Below are 14,785 nucleotides of genomic sequence, written 5' to 3'. Positions count from 1 at the left end.
TCTGGGGCAAACCTCCTTGGCTTGGAAGAAAGCAGACAGAAATTCTCTTCTACTCAGTACTCTATTTCATGAACTCACTTAGCAAACCCTTTAGCAGAGCAGGGTCTCTGTGCAGACTCAGATCAGATTCAGCAGCGCTTCCCTTGAATCCTTCCCTTGCTGCACCTTCTTCCCTCAGCCCTTTTTTGCTGCTTGTCATCTTACAGAAACAAAGGGCTGCTTCTAGACAGTGAAATGGAAGGTCAGCTGGTGGGTAAGTGGGAAGGCGATCACCTTTTCAGATGGACAGGCTCACCTTTCTGCTTTCAACTGCAGGATGGTTTTGCTCTCTGCTCTCTGGCCGGCTGCAGCCGGCTTGTATCTGCTGACTTGGAAACGAGATAACCAGATTTTAGCAGCAGGACAGATCCAAGGCAGTTTAGATTCTCAAGGAAAAATGCTGGTAGTCTTGAGAAGCTTTGGTCTTGCTTCTCAGATTCCTCTTTGGGTTTCAGATGATAAATGTTCCTTGACTCGAGCTCTCGGGGAATCTGAGTGACTTGCTGGTGCAGCCAGGGAGTGCTCGTTTAGTCACACTTTGCATTTGCTGTTTTGCTGCATCATTTATGTTTTTTTTTCCTTTGTGAGATAACTCAGAATGGCAACAGCTCGCCTCTCAAAATGCTGTAATGCAAAGGTCTGCAGGGCTTGGCTCATGGAGCAGCTGTTCCATGCTGATTTCCCAGAAATCTGTGATTGTAGCCCAGGCTATCTTAGGTTCGGGTTTTAAATTGCACCCTTCCCTGAGACATCTGGGTGCCTTCCAGGTTTAAATTAGCTTTAGCAGGGATCCGTGTCTCCTCTGCCGCTCAGACAGCAGCAGCCCTGTGTCTCCCAACAGTCTGGCTCCAGAATCATCGGTCACACAGCCCAGGGGCAGCAGGAGTGAGACACAGAATCACTGAATGACAGACCCTTGCAAAGTCTATATCACTGCATGGGAGAGAAGAGGAAAACAAAGCTTTTTAGGCTTATCTCTGTGCTTTGGCTCCGGCTGTCTCTTAGAAGGAGAGGAGTTCCTATTAGCCTGTTCTAGAGAAAGCTTCCTATGAATCACTGCTGGAAAAAGGTTTGCACCCTTACCTTCACTGAGGTGTGTTAGGAGGACATGTAGCATTCAGCCTGGTCTTTTGCTTTTATTGGCTAGCCAGACCATGAAGTGAAGCATTAGAAATGTTTCTGCCTTTTGTGCTTTCTGGGTGCCCCTGTTGAGTAGCAATGATACATACACCAAAAAAAATATATTTTGGACACAGCTATGATGTTTGCAGGGACATTTCCCCAGTGCTGGGTCTGGGCTCTTCCCAAGGTTCTGCTGAAGATGGAGGTGGCTGCATTCCTGGAAATGTATGAAGCCACCCATTCCTCAAGCAACATGGTGCCAGCTCGCTCATTAGAGCAGTGCTGTGCTTTAAATGCTAAAGCATTTAATGCTTTTGCTACATTACAGGCATGTGTGCTTCTGTTACCTGTGCCTGCTGCAGAGGATGTTGAGCTCTGCTGAGGTTTTTCATGCGTAGTGTGCTGGAAAACTCCTTTTAATGTGAGTTTCTATTAATCCAACCCTCAAAGTGTTGCTTAGAGGAGGGAATGTGTGTCATTTACAGAGAGAAATTCTATCTGTCCTCTGTGTAATTATCCTTTCTTGGTGGGGCTTTCTCCTGATGAAACAAGTGTTTTCTTCCAGTCAGAATCAATTCTTGCTAAAAGGTCAGTCGGAGATCTCATCTTCCTTGTATAATCCTTGATAATCGTGTTTTTTAAAGCTTTTTTTTGACATCTGAAATCTCTCAAATCCCACAATTAGGTTGCCATCTAATACAAAAATCCCTCTGAGATCCTCTTAGCAGCATATGCTCAACAAATAGCATAATTTCAGGGCAGAGGAATTCCAAAGAGCATCGCTGCTCTATATCAAGAAGCAGGTTTGCCTGCCAGTAATGCCCTGGCACTGTCAAACTACTAAAGTTTGAGAAACATCCATCCATAGCATTCATGAATAAATGGATTGCAATAAATCAAGCTTGTTTGAAAAGGTCTCATTACCATTTGGTTATACAAAGATGCTACTTTGGTCGTCAGGTTGGAGTCAACCAAGTCCTTGAACCTGTGACCTGGTGATCTTAGAGGCCTTTTCTGACCGTAATGATTCTATTCCATGCTTAGTGCTAATTTAGTGTGTAAAGCCAATCTAAAGACCGCTGCATTCAGTTCTTTGCAGAGCATTTTGCTTCTTAAGTTTGGCAGTGCTGGTTGGTGCAGGTGGGGCCCTTCAGGCAAGGCAACCACCTGAGAGCAGTGCAGGCTGCACACCAAACAGTGGCAGACAGGACAAATGCCTTGTCTGAGAACTGGGGCCTAAGAAGATGCTGCTGACTGCCAAAGGATTGGCTAACCCTTGATGCCATCAATATGCATATATATTAATAAAATATACAGGCCAAATGGCAAGGCTTTGTGCAGAACAGACTCCAGGCTGGCAGGGAAGCAAGGAGCTGTTTGATGCAACACTGCATTATTTCTTCTCCTGCAGCTCGTGCTGTTGTTTATCTTACATTCGCAGTTCCTCACAGGCAGTGAGCAGAGGCAATCTCTGGTATGCAGAAAAAGAGCTCACTCAGCAGCATCTGTCCCCAAACACTTCCTGGGGGCAGGTCCCATCTATTTTCTGTAGTGTCAGTGAGAATGGAGATACAGGGGGGCTCCCAGCTGAGCTTGGGATGAGCTCTGCCTCCACATGTTTGACATCAGAACAGCTCCTTCCCACAGCAGTGGAGGATGCAGGGATCACTTCCACATTGATTTTATTTTTTTTTCCCAGAGGCCGTACAGTCTGTCAACTGGCTTACAGGTTGCCACAGAAGCAGCATTCCCTGTTGTCACCTTCCCCCAGGGGAAGAACTGTAGCACTTGTTCTGTTTCTTGCTCAGCTGCCCTGCCCCCCTCCACGAAAAGGGAGACTTTTTTTTTTTTTTCTCTTTCCTTTTTCCTGTAGTATTCAGGGAGCACCCGCTGCTAAAAGGGTAATGTCCTCACTTGTAATTAACCAAACAGATTTAGAGCCTGCTGCAAACAGTGATTAGATTATTGTTTCTTCAGCACCCTCAGATAAATCTGCATGAATTTGTGGCTGACAGTCTGAAGGAGATTTCTTCCATCTCCTTATCCCAGGGCTGATGTCCTATATCTAGGCTGGAGCAGTAAATCCCACACTCTTCCAATTAACTGACTGATGTGAGTAGGAGGGCAGTGTTTGGTGCAGCATTGCTACCCATCCATCCTGCTGGACTTGGCTTATCCCAACCTGTTGCTGAACCCCATCCCAGGTTCTCTGTCCCCTGCAGCTCCTCATATCCCATATAACTGGAAACTGTGCTTTAGGGTGGTAAGGCCCCAGCACACAGAAAGGTCATACTGCCCTTCTTGCCCTGTGCTCCCAGGTGATATTTAACAAATGCCAGCCAAGTTACCTTGTTCTAGGAACAAATTAACCTGCAGTGCTGCCCTGCACTCTGCAGCCCCAGCAGCAGCATGGGGTTCTCCCAGGGGCAGCAGTCATGTAGATGAATGCAAGTGTAATTGTGTAAAAGGGCTACTGGGATGGGACTGTGTTTTCTTTGTCAGCTGTTCTTGCCAGCTTGCAGATGGCTAGGCCATGACAGGCTGATGTCTCTTTATGCCACTTTCAGGAGGCACCACATCTGCCTTGTTTTGAGCGAGCTGCTTGTGCTTTGCACCTCAAAGCTGCTCATTGCCTGCTGCTGGCTCTCCCTTTGGGTTTGCGTATCACTGCCTCATCAGGGCAGCAAATGGCAGCGGGTTGGCCATTAAAACAAGTGAGGTGCTGCAAGGCTGTCTTTAACTGGGAGCAGAGCACAGACTTGGTACTTTAAAAGGACTTTTTCAATTTGGGCTTATATATTTTTAAAGTAGTGCATGGCGCGTGTAAGCTGAGGACACTGCACAACAGCTGTGTCAGAGAGATTTGACAATAGCAGAATTTGATGTCAATTATAAGTGCTAGAAATCTGATTGCAGTGGCTGGTGGGTTATCTGTGGAAATAATGGCTGTGTTCTAAAATAGGTTGCTAGCATTTTTGGGGCTTTCTGCTCTACTTCTGGGGGAAGAAAAGAGGTCCTATCTGCCTTCTGCTTCCATCACCGCTCCTTTAATTTTTAAGTTTGGTTGCACTGATGGATCAGAAGGTCAGAAACACCATAAAATTGGACTGTATTTATCAGAGACACAACTTTAAAAGATAGAGAACTTTTGTACGAATGCACATAATGAGGCTGAACAGCAAAGCCCATTTTACTTTGTCATAAGACCAGTGACTGGAAATATCTCTACCTCCGTTACACAACTCAGTGGTACAGCCTCTTTTTAAATGTTGTGTTTCAGTTCTGGAAATGATAGAGGGGAAAAAATTGAAAGGATTCAGTGAAGGGTAATGAAAATGATTAGAGGCGCAGAGAACTTTTCATATGAGGAGAGATTTAAAAAGATTAGGTCCGCTTAGTTAAGACAAGAGATGAATAAGCAGAGACATGATAGAGAGCTGGGAGGTAATGAATGGCACAGAAGAGGCACACTGGGTGATTTTATGTGCTGTTTTCCAAAATTAAAATCGGAGAGAAGAAAGCTATATATAAAATAAATAATTAAAAAAAAAAAATAGTTTGCTTATTGTGAAAAACAACAAGGGACACATTTTAAATATGTTTTCCGCAGTGCTGAGTTCAGCCATGGAAGCTGCTGTTACAAGAAGTGAAGATAATGAGCTTAGGAGAATGATGAGAAGGACAGAGTGCACTGGGGAAATCCTGAACCTGCTGGGAGGAGAGGGCAGTCCTGCTCCAGCCTTGGGTGGGAGCAGGATTCACCCTGCTTCAGTTCATCTGCTTGACTGTCACTTGGGAGAGGGACCATGGGAAGCTGCTGCAGATCAGATAGGTCTGGCAAAGTCACTGTCCAGAGAATGTTGGCAGCACATACCCAGAGAAGAACATGAGATCAGAGTGTAGAAGCACAGAGAGCATAAGCAGAGTAGTTCCATCTCCCATTTTTTTTTAGTAACTGGAGACTACCTTACCCAGAGGCTATGTATGTTAGTGTCAAGAGACTTCTCTTTCTAAAGAGAAAGAACAGCTTTAAAAACAGATTGATACGTAGACTTTGTGTGGAGATTTTGAAGTGCTAACAGGACTTCTGTATGTGTAAAGCAAGAAGAATTAGATGTGATGAAAAAACAGCTTCTAGGTAGTAGGGCTTTCTTACATATGCTGCTCTTCTCTTCCAGTCTGGCTTTCAGCCCTAAGATAACCCCCTGGGTGCTTACTGCTTCGTGAACCTTCCCAAGCCTTACAAAGTAGGCAGTGTTTAGAGACTAGTTTCCTTCTACCTTACTAGAATTTCACTGATTTTCAATTAGGACTGGAAAGACTGGTACCCTAAAGCCACAGAAATTTTAAAAAGGGCAAATGCAAGCATTATAAGACATTAAAATATTTATGTAGTGATCATTCGGGAAACTGCAGGGGTTTCATCAAATCATTTGAGTTGAAAGAGACCTTTAAAGATCATCTAGTTCAACTCTCTATTCTATGGATCCAGGATCATTAGAGGTGCACATGCTCATCTCATTGCTAATGCGTTTAGGGTCAAAGTGGATGTTCTTTCGTATTCAGACCAAGTAAATTATACTTCATGACTTTGTGGACCAGTCTAGGAATGGGGCATGTGCCTTGATGTCTGTGAGGCATTCTCCAGGGCATCTTGCAGAACGTTTAAACATCACTGTAGATGTACTCTAAGAGGATATATATTTCCTCTGCATTATTCTGAAGTGTGACATCTTTCTGTATGTATCATGTGTTAGCTCTCTTGCCCCAGCTAAGGAGAGCTTTGGTTTAATCAACACGATTGTAGGGTTGAACTGTCACCAAAAGATGGGAACAATAATATGATCATGCATAGTTCCTATCTCAATTAAATTTCAGCACTCTTTAGAGTCATTGAGTCTTTTCCCTGGGGTCATCAGGCAGTGCATCCACTGCATGAGCTGAGCACGCTGAGTGGTGATGCACCACACTTTAAATAGGTATTTATTGATGTGCCCAAATGGCACTTAAAATATCCAGGCAAAGATAACTTGGACGAGTTTTCACAACTGAGTCACTGACAGGAGTAGGAAAATAAGTAAAGACCAAAACTTCAGCCTGTAAATCTCAGTGTATGTGATTAATGTGTTTTCTGCTCAGTTCACTGCATGCGTTTTTCCCTGAGTTGTGCCTTTGATTTGCTGAGCATGGGAACAGTGTCAAGGGAATAATTACAGGATCTTTTCAATGCTTTTCTCATATGTTCAGAGAATACTTAGTGACCACCTAAAATCCCAATCTGGAGATGCTGGAAATCCAGCTTCCTTGGGCTCCATTTTATTCTTTCTGGAATCTTTGTCCTAAAGAAATCTACACCACTGAGGTTTTTCTGCTTCACTTTATCAATTCCTGCTTATTACAGCATCCTAGGCAGTTCCATGCGCTGGAATTTGATTTTGGATACCTTTGACTTTGCATTTTCCAAGTGGGTTCTCACACAGACAAAACAGCTGAGCACTTTGCTGCATGCAAACAGGATTGCAGATTTCCTCTTTCCTATGCGTGGTAATTACACTGTGAGTTGCTCCCACCCAAACCACAAGGATTCCTCACAATAGGTAAATTGAAGCAAAAAGGGCAATTTTGTGGCACTGCATCCTGTCTGTGGGAACTGCCATATATATCTGATCCAGAATAAATTATTTCAGGTGGATTATAAGCTGCTGTCACTGTTGCAAACAGATTTTAGTGGCCTTACTTCAGAAATAACAGCTACTTTCTTCAGAGAGTGATCTCACATTGGTGATCTAAAAGCAGCTAGTTCTGATAACATAAAAATAGAAGTATTCACATCTTGTGCTGTTGGCATCACTGCACGTTACAGGGTGAAGATACAGGGGACACACCCTGGAACTTCACATGCCGAGATGGAGGACATCAATCTCTTAATAAGAAAAGGCAGGCTCACTAGTGCAGAAAATCACTACTCAGGAGCCTTAAAGTGGCTCCTTCAAAAATTCATGATTATAGAATGGAATCCTGGGCTATGGTGTAGTCCTGCAAGAAATAAGGATATGGAGGAAAACAAAAAAATCTACGTTCAAAATGAACATAGAATTCTATGTGAGAACACTCTCCAAGTTTTCCATATACCCAGTGCTTTTCCTAAATACTTTTCAAAGTTTTGGGTTGGTTGTGGGTTTGGTTTTTTTTTTTTTCATGCCACCAATACTAATTCCATCTCAGTAAGTATTTCTGATTATTCAGGGCAGCTGCTATTGGTAGCAATAAAACATGCTACCTGTAGCAATATACAGAAATTTAACAAACTCAGTATTGACCCAATGACTTAAGCGTGCTGCTCTGTAAAGCATTTGGTCATGTTCCCTGCTGACAGCATCCACAATGCAAATGCAATATGCAATTGATAGCAGAGAGCATGCATCTTTGTCCTTCTAATGCATACTGTGTGTACAGCCATCCTGAGAAAAGGCTTTCATTGCATGATGCAACCTTGCAAACTTTAAATATCTTCATTTAAAGCGGGTTCCACACTCCCTGTCTATGGGGAGTCTGAATTCCTGTATTACAATCATTTGAGCCCATGATGTTTAATATTCAGTCCTGCAGTGTAGATGGCTGTGTTGGCTGGTAATTTGGATGGTGTTTGGCTTAAGTATGGCTTTTGCACAATTAGAGCAGGTAGAATGCCAGGGTTGCTTTTGCAGTATTTTAGCTCTCAGCTTTGGAAGATCTATAACGCAGTTCTTGTATGGAAGAGACTGGATTATTTTAGATGTAATCCAGTCAGCTGCCTGGAAATACAGCCACTCTAAATGCTAGTTACAATGCCTTTTTACTATATTATCATACACCAAATTATTCCCTTTTTAAAAAAATTATTTTTCACATATCTAATGCAGCTGCAGAACTATTCATGCAGGAACACTTCAGTAGTTCAGCTGATCAGCTCAGAGTCAAGAAGCAGCTTCTGACAGTTCATCCTGCTGCTTACTTAAGCATGGCTGAGTCACGACTACAGTGAATCCAGCGCCTTCTTTAACTCTTATTTATTCATTCATTCATTCATCGTTAAGGGTGCGTGTGTGAGGGGCTTGGATGAGTTCAGTGTACTGTCATGTAGTGCCATTATCCCTGACTGCTGAGGTAAGCTGAGACTGAGATACTCTTTCACACAAATACCTATTTTCTCTTCTGTTTTGTGCAGCAATATATTCATAATATTTGACACCTCAGAATGCACTTCATTTTCAATAGAAGACATATTTCCTTTCAGGGCAGCTGAAGGGAATTCTCCCAAGAATTAGAACTCTTGAAGATCTCCCAACCTTAACTTGCCCTTTCTCAATGCTCTATCAAGTAACTTATCACCAAAGACAACAGAATGGCCATTGTGTAGCTGTTGCTCTGCACTATATTTTGAACTGATGTGCTGATAGAGGAGCCGTGTCCATGCCCAGTTGGGTTGGCACATAGAATCATGAAGTCATAGAATCATTAAGGTTGGAAAAGATCTTTAAGATCATGTAGTCCAAACATCCCCCTAGAACCAGTAACGATCACTGAACCATGTCCCTAAGAACCACATCATTTGCCAAACTCAGAAGACTGTGTTTTAATTGCAGTACCCCTAAATCAAGAGCACATCTGCCAGCATTCCTTAGTGAAAGCTTTCTTCTGCAGTTCCCCTTCCACATTCTTTTTTTTTTAATGAGTAGGAAAGGATCGTATTGTGTTAAATAAAAGGCAAGTGATGGATGGGAACAAACACCTGCAAAATGTGAGCAGCAGCATGGTATTTTGGTGTAAGCAGAGCAGCCATGTTGGATCACTGTTATTTGGCAAGGAGAAGGCCCTTCCTACTGTGCAGCACCTTTTTGAAGCTACAGCCATAGCCTTGGAGTTAAGGAGAGGTCAATAAAGAAGAGTGGGTGTGTGCTTGTGCCAAGGCATTTAGGTTGTCTGCTGCAGTAGTGGAAAAATGGGAGGGAATTTGGCCTGGTAACTGAGCACATTGAATGGTGTCTGTGTCTGCATCCCACTGTTTGTCACAAGATATCTTCACCATGGTTGTTACTACTGAGCCACGGGTTGCTGCAGGGAGGGGTGGCTATCTGTGGTGCTTGTGGTGATGCCCATTTGGGTTGGTGGGCATGAGCAGGCAGTGTCCAGCTGTACTTGGGCAGTGCTGCAAGAAACTCATGGTGAATTCCACCACGAACCTCACAGCCAAGAGAAAAATCAAGAGCAAATGAGTTTTTTAGCATCTGCTTCGAGGGACTCTTGGCTACTGCTGCTTGTGCTGAGGTTAATTTGCTTCCTAGGAGAGCTGGAGTAAACACTGTGGATCTGTTTACAATCTGCCCCTCTGCTGCTGCGCACAAGTGGGGCCTTTTTTACCCAAAACAGCTCCAAATTACTGTACGTAAACTGTAATCATCTGTCAGGAGCACTGTAGTTTTCTATTTTGCTGCTAATTGGATGATACATTGGCAATAGTCTTTGTTAACATGGCTAGCACTGGGCAGGGTACAATGGGAGAAGGCTTTTATTTAGAAATGTTGCTAAAATACACTGACTGTCTCGATTTGACAGCAATTGAAACCAATCGTCAATTAACTAAATAACAGCCAATTAGTTTGAAGGAAAAAGGAAGAAAATTGCTTACTTCTCATTCTTTGTTGAAGCAAATGCCAATCAGAGGATGAGAAATTTTTTTCTTTCTCCTGTGAGAAGACAAAATGTGAAAAGATATGCAGAAAAAGTACTTTTTTTTTTTTAAATAAATACCATCTTTTTCTCATACAAGAATATTTCAGAAACTAGATAAGAACATCTTAAGATCCTGAGACATTTAATTTCCTGTGATTTTTTTTTTAAAAATCAAAATTACAATCATTATGCAGGCACAATTTTTCTTCCTTTCCTTTGTGCTGCTGCCGGATACTTGAGCACAAGGACAGCTCTGCAGAAGCTAGCTGCCTGCACAAGAAAAGCCCAGCAAACAGCCATGGCTGCATAAGCAGTGTTGGGATAGTAATAACATCTGCATCACCAGACCAAGCCCTTCATCTTTCATATTCCATATGGTTTTAGGAGTCCTTAAAATCATGCTGAATCATAGAATCAATAAGGTTGGAAAACACCACTAGGATCATCAGGTCCAACCATCAACCCATCCCCAACATGCCCACCAATCCTTGTCACTCAGTGCCACATCATAGCTGAGACCTCATAGAAAGTTATGCTGCTACAAAACTTGCAGCACCCAGAGACCTCAGGAAGACATGGAGTGGTTCCATCAGCCTGGCATTTTGGTCTTAGCTCCATCCCATGTTTCATGCCTGCATCCTATCCTGCTTAGAAATATTGAATCATTAAAGTTGGAAAAGACCTCTAAGATCATCCAGTCCAACCGTCAACCCATCACTATCATAAATGGCTAATAGTGCCAAAAGGTACTGACTGAGTGAAGACCACTGCATGGTGAAAACCAGAGGATCAAGGCTCTCTCCTGGTTTGCTGTTCCTTATGTTAGCTGTTAGCTTAGTATCATCTCCTGAAAAAAAACAGTGCAATTCAACATGAAGGCCAGCTCTTGATTGTACATGCTGTAAGTGCAATGCCATTTAGCTCATGCCTGTCCCCAGGCAGAGGCTGATGTCTGCAGTGGGTCTCTGACAGCAGATGATGCACTGAGCAGAGGAAGAGCAAAGCATAGAGCAAAGAAGCAGCTGCTACAAGCTGCCTTAATGTTGCTGGGTTAGTAAAAAACCATTTACTCATCATAGCCTGGCTTTGAATTTTTATTGCACTCTCCTCCTGAGCAGTTAAGGCCAGAAGTTAATGCACAGAGGCATTATGTGGCCATGCTATTTGCCTGAAAAGCTGGACTGCAGCAAGCCCCATGGGGCTGCCATCAGGACCATGCCTACCAGATAGCCTTTAGTTGCATCAATCGTTATTTCTTCACTTAGACTTTTTGCTCAGTGTTCAAAAAGATTTTATTCTGCTACTTTGAGCTGCTCGCGGTGTCGTTTCATGGGATTCAAATTGTGTTAGTCTGTTGTTAGTACTTCTAGGGCCAGTGTTCTAAATTGGATAGCAGAGGGTAGGAGGTATGTTCTTTTAATTGTCAGAAAAGCAATTAATATTGGATTCTTTTGTATTAACTGATGGGAGACTCTGCATTGCACGTATTGATCTTTTACTTTCTTGCAGGAACATTTTACACCTGAATGCAAGTTCAAAGAATCAGTATTTGAAAACTACTACGTAACATATTCTTCAATGATCTATAGACAGCAACAGTCTGGCCGGGGTTGGTATTTGGGTCTTAACAAGGAAGGAGAAATAATGAAAGGAAACCACGTGAAGAAAAATAAACCTGCAGCACACTTTCTTCCAAAACCATTAAAAGGTAATTTGTTGGCTTTGCTCCATCTACCTAAATTGACTTTGTATTGTCAGGGATGTTTAATTGCCATGCGTACATATTTGAAGGGTACAGCTAACTATATAACAAAGTTATAATATTCTGTAACATGCTCTCAGTCTAACCTACTATTTTTTATGCTTCTCTACATTACTTCTGTCTTTCTCTCATCTAACTAGATATATACATTAGTTTCTTTGTGCCCACATTCCATAGCATCTCTGTTATATCTAATGAAGGCTTTGCTTGGAATAGCCCAAGCACTTACACAGCCATTACCAACTTGCTGTATATCTCGTCAATCTGTGCTATGTATTACAGGATGTTTGTCTGTTTTTGTCTGGGATAAAGCTGCAGTGTGCAGTGCTTATTTAACCACAATTAATGTGGCATCATCATGTGACATTAAAGGTAATAATGCATGTGGCATACATATCTTGCTGTGTAGTAAAAGCCAGGAGTCATCCCTGGAGCATCTGAATCAGTGCTGTGCTCAGACTCGGATTCTTCTTTGGTTAATGCAAAGTGAGAAAATATCTTCATGGTTGTGTTCTCCTGAAAAAGCTTCCACGAGCTCCTCCTTTGTGGGCTCTTCACTTCTGGGTTACGCTGTTAAGACACCTTTTCAGGCAGTGTCATTCTGGAATCAGAGGGGATATTTCTAAGGTGCACAGCCTTTGGTGGGTTCCAGACTAGCTTGGCAACCTACATTTAGGAGCAGCTTTTAGGCAACTGACGCTGAGGTTGATCTTCATTTATGTGTATGAATGCAAAGGAAGCAGAAGGCTGAAAAACCATTTTCACACTCTTCAGCTTGGTCTGTATACACAAGTAATAGGCCAGATCACAGCTGTTAGCAGTGCTCTTTCACCATTAGTAAGGAAATGCTGATTTATATCAGCTCACATCTATCTTGCAAGGCTTTGCAAGCAGAGCGGGTAGGTGGGTGATTTAACTGGGAGAAAAGGTAACTAGGGTTTGGTTTTTTTTTCCCCTCTCTAAAATGTCATTCCCTTTAAGAGGAGCTTGGAATTTCTTAGGGTGTTCTGAATGGAAGCTGTATTTTTTAATTCACTCCTTATGTTGCTCATTGCGGAATGAAAAATCCGGGCGTTTAGTAGCTGGATGTTGCACCAAGTGTCTGTACTGCATGCTGATGTGCTGCCTCTCTTTTGCTTTGCAGTGGCCATGTACAAAGAGCCTTCTCTCCACGATCTCACAGAGTTCTCAAGATCTGGAAGTGGGACCCCAACAAAGAGCAGAAGTGTTTCAGGAGTGCTAAATGGGGGTAAATCCATGAGCCAAAACGAATCAACGTAGCCAGGTTAAGGCAAGCCAAGTGCTCTCTAAACAGAACCTTACCTCTGGATGCAGTTGAATTCTTACTAGCAGTCTTTCATCCAAATGTTCAATTGCCCAGGACAAGCCACCGAACTTGCATAGGTCACTCGTTTATCAGCCATTAGATCTACTGGTTGTCAAAGGATATACCCCAATAATGTAGAATATGCTTGTGCATATCACAAGGCACTTGGATAGCCAGCAAACATAACTGCGGATTAAATCTCGGAGAAGAGGTGTCCAGATCTTTCTCTCTCTCTTTTTCTCTCTCTCTTTCTCTCTCTCTCCTATGCTTTGTGGAATATGAAACAAAAACATTTCACAGCATTCACTGCTGATAAGAATTTGCTTTCCAACTAAGAAAAAGACCACTTTTGCTCTTCAAAGGAAATTTTAATGCTTATATGTTTTATAGGGGAAACAAAAAACAAATATGTAAACTCTGTTGTTTCCTTGGCTTACAGTTTTATATCTAAGGCTTGATAAAAAAGATGTATCCTTTAATTTGAACTAGTGCAACTTTTTGATTTCTGAACTCCAATGGGTCTTTAAAGCTATGTCTTTCAAAAAAATAATTAAAAATTCAGGGTTGGAACTGAGAGTTGGCGTCTCAGGCTCTAGCAAACAGTGTTCTTGTGGTTTTAAACACAACGAAATATAAATTTTTATAGATTTGTAGTTTCTGGTAAAGTTCTTGTGCTAACCCCAGTCTGTAGGAACTGAAATGTTTTGTTATCCCAAGTGGAAGTTGACAGAAAGGGATAAAATTATCCTCCAGTGTAGATTTCTCTTAATTCCATTTTGTGTGTCATGTTAAACTATTGTTGTGGCTTCTTTTCTAAGGACAGAAACTGTGGAATTAAGGTGACTTAATTTTTTATAAGAAACGTCTTATTTGTAAAAGTCCTTCTTTCACTGTAATGGGCACGTGAATATTGTGTAGGAGGAAGCGTTAGGACAGGTTACCCCTAAACAACATATACTTATACATGCTATTGGAAACAGTTGTTTAAAAAAAAAATGTAGTTAGGTTTCCATTTAGGTCATCATGTCTGTTGCATGGGAGAAAGTTGGAATATTGGCCTAGAGTTGCATGATGTGTAAGATTTTGTGCATTAATCATCGTTGGATTCTGTGCTCCAAAACTGACATAGTTCTGTACAGGCAGCTTTCTGCCTGATACAAAAGAGTTGTTTATTATTTGTTGTATACACAACCATGCACTGAATAAACTATTTATATTAAGATGTACTTTTTTAAAAAGCTTGTTTGATTATATGATGTACATCAGTGATTAATTTCAAGGGAAAAGGTTGGCAATTAAATTATAAAATTATAAAAGATACTGTAATTAATGTTCAGAATCTTTCTATTTAGCGAGTTATTCCCTTGTGACTCCGTACTCCATATGAATGAGAAAACGTTCTTCCTTTTGGATATTGTTAGAACTGGTCTTATACGCCCAGCTGAGATACTCAAAACACAGTGGCTACTAAGTGCCACAAAGTCTGGGTAACAGCCCCTTGGCTGCACGCTGTTGGAGCCTCAGTGAACTGCTCTCCTCTGCTTTGAGCTTCTCCAGCTTCTCCGTGTCCGTTCTCCCCGTTAGGCTTCCTTAGTGCAGCCGCATAGCGCTACCTCGCAGCACACCTCCCCAGAGCCCTCAGAACAGGGGGGACCCAAAAAGATCTGGTGAGTTCAGGACTGCTCGTGTCAGGGTGGCACCTTGAGGATGCTCAGAGTTCCCTGACTGAAGGCTGTAGGCACTCATCGGGGCCAGATCGTCTGGTCTTGAGGAAATGGGCTACCATGCCTCCTGCATTTGTGCGTGTGTTCTGGAGAGAAAAT

At 42.3% G+C, this 14,785-nt stretch overlaps 1 protein-coding gene across 2 annotated transcripts in view; it reads left to right on the top strand.

The window, feature by feature from the left end:
* FGF13 (fibroblast growth factor 13) overlaps positions 1 to 14,280 on the top strand; it is a 209,972-nt gene extending 195,692 nt beyond the window's left edge. For both annotated transcript variants that reach the window (XM_042876744.1, XM_042876745.1), the window contains 2 exons: positions 11,383 to 11,581; positions 12,780 to 14,280. In XM_042876744.1, coding sequence (XP_042732678.1) covers positions 11,383 to 11,581; positions 12,780 to 12,916 — 336 coding nt within the window. In that variant the 3' untranslated portion in view covers positions 12,917 to 14,280. The remainder of the gene's footprint in view (positions 1 to 11,382; positions 11,582 to 12,779) is intronic.
* Positions 14,281 to 14,785: the final 505 nt, after the last annotated feature.

This window comes from Lagopus leucura, unplaced genomic scaffold (assembly GCF_019238085.1).
Source record: "Lagopus leucura isolate 7727_CA_CO unplaced genomic scaffold, USGS_WTPT01 Super-Scaffold_100016, whole genome shotgun sequence".
Classification (NCBI taxonomy): Eukaryota; Metazoa; Chordata; class Aves; order Galliformes; family Phasianidae; genus Lagopus; species Lagopus leucura.
The sequence above is the reverse complement of the archived record's forward strand: the minus strand, read 5'-3'. Positions and strand labels throughout refer to the sequence as shown.